General features: G+C 37.7%; 1 protein-coding gene across 1 annotated transcript in view; it reads right to left on the reverse strand.

Moving 5' to 3' along the window:
• Positions 1-466: 466 nt before the first annotated feature.
• Positions 467-5,499, reverse strand: part of LOC103624111 (sulfotransferase 6B1) — a 6,998-nt gene continuing 1,965 nt past the window's right edge. Inside the window, exons 3-8 of the mRNA XM_017745686.1 lie at positions 5,435-5,499; positions 4,685-4,774; positions 3,918-4,044; positions 3,022-3,116; positions 2,354-2,510; positions 467-1,427 (exon numbers count right to left, since the gene is read on the reverse strand). The exon at positions 5,435-5,499 is cut by the window's right edge and continues 3 nt beyond it. Coding sequence (XP_017601175.1) covers positions 1,297-1,427; positions 2,354-2,510; positions 3,022-3,116; positions 3,918-4,044; positions 4,685-4,774; positions 5,435-5,499 — 665 coding nt within the window. The 3' untranslated portion in view covers positions 467-1,296. The remainder of the gene's footprint in view (positions 1,428-2,353; positions 2,511-3,021; positions 3,117-3,917; positions 4,045-4,684; positions 4,775-5,434) is intronic.

Below are 5,499 nucleotides of genomic sequence, written 5' to 3' on the forward strand. Positions count from 1 at the left end.
TTAGAAGAATGAAGCAAAAAGTCTTTGAATACTTTATTCTTTCCAAGTGTATCTTTTAGTTTTATGTCTTATCTGCTTAGGTGATGGATCTATAAACTGTTTTTTCCTGTTTATAATTCAGCTATACAGAAAGAACCTTATTTTGCTTTTTATTTACAGAACAGGTGGCTGTTGGTCTCTGGACAAGTCTGAAATACTCTGTCTAGAGAGGCAAATACCAATGGCAGTACAATAGAGCTGGGTATAGTAATGTCTCGCACCATCACTCTTGACAATCCCACTATCTCAATAAAGCCATTTTCAAGAGAGACACAGACAAACCGGAGGTGTTCCAAGGGAGGACCACAAAGTTGAGAAGGCTCAGGTACAACCTCATCACAGTTTCCAGTACTTAAAGGGCAGCTACAAAGAGGACAGAGGCTCTCTATTCATGAGACACCACGTGGAAAAGAAAACAGGCAGTGGGTTCAAGTTGCAACAGGAGAAGTTTAATCTTGACATATGAAGTAAATTCTTTACAGCAAGAACAATCATTTGCTGGAACAATGCTTCCAGGGACATGAGAGAATCCTCATCACTGGACGTTTTCAAGACATGATATCTAGATAGAATCTCATCTAGGCTCCCTTTCTCAGGCAAGCCTGTACCAGATGATTTTTCAAGGTCTCTTCCAACCTGGGCTGCTCTATGATCCTATAAAAAGCAGTGCCTCTGAGTGAATCTTGCCTATTAACATCAGCCTATAATCTGAAATCCATCTTGATGTTTTGCATTCAGAGCGATGAAAAACCTCAAGAATATTGATCCCTATTCCCCTTCTTTCTCCTCCCTCTGTCTTTGATTTAGTTTGTGCTGAATTCATGGAAGATATCATTAGGCTTCCGTCATATCCATATTTTTGCCAGTGATATCTTCTGTGAAGGTGTTGCCTGATTTGAAACATTTTTGAAGGAAAAATGATCTACATACTAAATAATTATAAATAGTCCAGAAAGATAGAATTTGGATAGAAAAAAAAAGGGCATTTCCTTCCAGGTGTTAGCTACTGGAGCAGGGCTGTTGAGTTTTTGTAAATATGATTAGTTGACATGTTCTTTAGCAATTGAGTGTAGCCAAAGAGCTCGCCATAAAACAAAAGGCCATTACTCATCATTGTCACTGTAAAGGCTGCTGCAATGATTCTTACAGTAAATTCTAAGGTTCTCAGATCACTTGATCTAGTTTTCTAGCACATAGCATTCAGATGATCTGAGTATGCCTTGGAAAGTTCTTGTTCTAACCACATTTCATTACTCCTCAGGCTTTGCAGTACAAGTCATACTTCAACTTTTTTCCGAGTTTAGTTCCTGCTACATGTTCTTCGAATGCTTTGTCCATTTTCTCATTCTGATCTTCACTGAAAATATTCTTCCAGTCACTTACAACACCTTCAAAGAAGCAAAGAAACTCTTGAACACCAAGAAATGTTATTTTTTATTCTGGAGATCTGTCATTTTTATTGCATTGTACACAGAATACTGTTAATCCATTTTCAGATAAAACATTTTTCTACACCAATATCATTTTGTGAAATCAGTGGAGCTACATATATGTGAATAATCTTTTTTCTATAATGCAAAATAACATAGTCCTCTTTAGGTGACTGTGTTGAAAAAGGCAGCCTAAAGTCTCTCTCTACTCCAGTCTGTTATGACTGGCAAAGTGGAAGATAATGAAGAATTGATTAAGAATCATCTTTCAGGAGGCAGAGCTGGGTTTCTGTTTCTTTGGCAGCTTGAGGTTTTATCCAGTTACTTCTTTAATGTAAAATGCAGAAATAGATTCTGACAACCACGTTGCCCTTCTCATGTCTGTGTCCCCTACACTACACTGCAAAAGGTGTTCTCTTTTGTTTCCTCTCCTGTGTGTACCTGGATTCTTGATTGCTTGACTTACTTCCAGTGTGTAAGAGTGAACAGGAATTTGGCAGTGGCCATTTCAGGAGATTCCTATATTCTCCTAAAAAGTGTGGTCACACCACTCAGGCTGAGTTTGGCCCGGTGCTGCCTGCTCAGGTAAGCATCTAATGGCTGGGTAATTGGTGATCCAGGAACAGAGGGGGAGAGGAGTTCAGACACTTGACAGTTCCTCCTTCCTGCCAGTCATCTGTGAGCCTCTAGAAGTGGCTCTGCTGTTAGAGCCTTGCTGGGTACCTTCCTCACCAGTGCTCCTTGAACAGTCTTCTCAAGAAAATCAGTGATAACCTGCTTGGTATTAACCTGCAATGCTAATATGAGTGCAAAAAAAAAGAACAAAAGGATGGCCCAAGTTCTTGAGTGACATTTCTACCCGTGAGCCACTTGGAGCTTCCTACCTTTGCGAAAGAAAACATCACCAAATGCCCCATGAGTATTCTCTGAGTTTTTCTTCATAGACTGGAAGCTGCTCCTCTCTGCCACAAACTGAAGCTCTTCCTCAGTCAGAGGAATTCCCAAGAAAGCAGCTATGTTTTTCACACCCAGGGCACGATTCTGGAAAGACGTATGTAACATATGACATGACTTTCAAACAAATTATGCCTCTTTCCAAGGTGGTTACACTTCCCTATATCTCTCTGCTGGCTGCATATATAGGATATTCATAGACTTCACTAGGACTAAAGCGGACCACAGTGTCGCTCTTCTCCCTAATTATTTTGGAGGAGATATGAGCTGTCTTCCTATAGATTACAAAGTATTATGCATGATTTACAGGTGAGCAAAAGCTATACTGTTGAATACATAAAAGCTCCTTCCAAAAAAATTTAGTGGGGATTTAGATTTACAATTATTTGGGCTTATATCACAGATAAATAAAAAACGAAAATCATTTTCACAAACAAAATTTTAAGAAGGCTTTGGAGTTTGAATTTCAACTTTTCTTCCCTTAAAACAAGAATCTGTCTCACACAGTTTGAATACCCCACATGAAAGTAATAGTGAATTGGCTAAGGAAAAAATGTCCCTTGAAGTATAAAATATTTGTAGCTACTGATAACCTTACCTCTTTTAGCTCTTCATAAGTTATTGTCATAATATTTTCTTCATCAATGTATTTGTTCCATTCAGAAAGGTATTCAAGGTAGCATCCCCAGGCCACTAAATAAAACAAAAGAATCCTAAGATGAAGCAAAAATGAAGATTATACGAGCTCCTTAGAAAATAAACCAAGTCTTACTCATTAAGTTGTCTCAGCCAAGGGCTTTATTAATCATATCTATGGCAGAGTTTACACCCTTCTGTGGGAATTATGGCTTTTGCTCCAGGCTCAGGCGTATGATGCCATTTGTAAGTAAGAATAGTAAAACTTGTTAGAACTTCAAGAGAACTGTGAGTCCACCCAAAAGTTTTCATCTTGCAGACCATCTTGCAGACTCCCTTAATCCGGTCTAAAACCTTGGTGAACCTTCCCTTCTGCTGGCCGTGTGCTGTGATAAACTCGTAATGTTAAACCAGTGGTATTGTTTTCTCTCTTTTTAATACATTGGACTTAGTCCACTTTTTAATTCACTAGACTTAGTCCTAATAATTCCTTTCATCTAATTTGGCATGGAGGTGATTATATGACTCCATGGACACAAGATGATGGGCATGGGAGAGGAAGGGTAAAGAGGACCCAAGACAAAGATAAGGAAGAGCTGCTTCTTCCAGGAAAAATATCAGTCTGTATACAAGTTAAAGAGTTTGTGAAAGTGCAGTTTTGACGAATATTTATCCTCAAGCAGTAAGACAAGTACAGTAAATTTCAGTTCAGATTTCTAATTCTCTGTCTTTAATCTCTGCTTTTGTACTGGAAACCAAAAAATCCTAGTGAAGCTGATTTACTGAAGTACAAGGGTTTTGAGGCAAAGACAAATCACACAGACAGATGATTCACACAGACAGAAAAATATACTGTACATTTCTTTGTCATGAAATCTGTGAAGAAATCATCCCAGGTCTCATAGGAGGGAAGAGTAGCAATGCCATTGGAAAAATGGTAAAAAGATGTAGCTACATCTTTTGGATTACGAAGAAGTAACAGTATCTAGAAAAAAATTAAATTAATTATTTGTAGAGAAAGACATAGCAGACTATAGCATTAAAAATAATAATAATAATAATAATAATATACTTTATAACTGCAGTTGGGGTTTTCTAATACCTCATGTGCTACTTGCAGAAGTAGCAGTTTCATTCTGCATTCAGAAGGTGCAGTATTTAACTTTGCTTTGGTACCATGAGAAGGTGGTTGCCTATAATTATTAAAGTATCTTTTACAGATGAACCAAATTAATTATGCTCAATACAAGCATAGCTCATAATTTAGGCATCAGGGAAAAATCACAAAAATAGAAATTCTCTCTGAAATTTGACACATCAAAGTCCTCACTTGCAACAATGCCATAAAATTCCTCCCACAGGAAATCATGCCAAAATACATTTTGCCTCTGGAGGATTTGTTTAAGCCCTGCAACTCTCTTGTGGAAACTGCCACAAAGGTGCCAATAAGGACAAACTGAAGTTAAGTGAGATGAATGGCACTATTTAAACAGGCATGTAGAAATGGCCAGGCTAAACACTTAAGTATAAGAGTGATTCTGAAAATTGGCAGAAAAGTACTACACTGGCTTTTAAAAAATATCTGTTGGAGTGTTTGCTTTTAATACATTAAAATGAGCACTCACCTTGACTTTGTTTTTGAAGATAGACTTGGGAAGATTTTCAGGACGAAGATGAGTAACCATAAATCTTGGACAAGGCAATTTGGTCATTCGCTTTAAGAATTGGAAGGAGGAAAGCAGACAGTTCAGTTAGTACAAATAATCTTTTCAGTAACCTATGCTAAAATATTGCCTTGATAAACTTATCAATAGTTATTGGCTGACGGAAGTGCTTCTTTTTTTTTTTGGTGAGAGTTGCCCTGGGATATTATTGGGCTGCTCTGAGTAGCTCTAATCTTCCAAAGCCCCTGAACAATTGGAAAAAGACTATCCATTGTTAATTCTCTGCAGTGATAATTCTCTTCAGTTCTGTAAGACAAGGGATCAAATCTAGAGGTAAGGTACAGATTGGCTATGTGTGAAAGCTGAAGCAGCTCAAGGACTGAGAGAGGGGTGAGGCAGAAGAGCTAGTAAAAGAGACAAAAGCTACTATTTCATTATTTGACATTTCATGAAGCTCTTCTTAAATACAAAAGATGCTATGTTGAATTTCTGAAGTTCTTGTGTATCTCACGGGTATGTGCTCCTCTCACTCCCACTGAAGTGTTCATTTATCCCTCAGTTTTTGGCAGTCTGAATGAGATTCACCCTGACCAGATGCCACACAAAGAGAAGTGGTAAATTTCTTATCAAACAATGGAATAGTTCATACATTGTATATTCCGTATTTGAAGCATATAATTTTGATAATTTCCATACATATTCTGTTCCTACCTCATATTTCTCAGCATCTCCAACTTCAAGGTAGGGGAATTCTCCTAGTTCTTCATCATTTTCAT

This window comes from Corvus brachyrhynchos, unplaced genomic scaffold (genome assembly GCF_000691975.1).
Source record: "Corvus brachyrhynchos isolate BGI_N302 unplaced genomic scaffold, ASM69197v1 scaffold70, whole genome shotgun sequence".
Classification (NCBI taxonomy): domain Eukaryota; kingdom Metazoa; phylum Chordata; class Aves; order Passeriformes; family Corvidae; genus Corvus; species Corvus brachyrhynchos.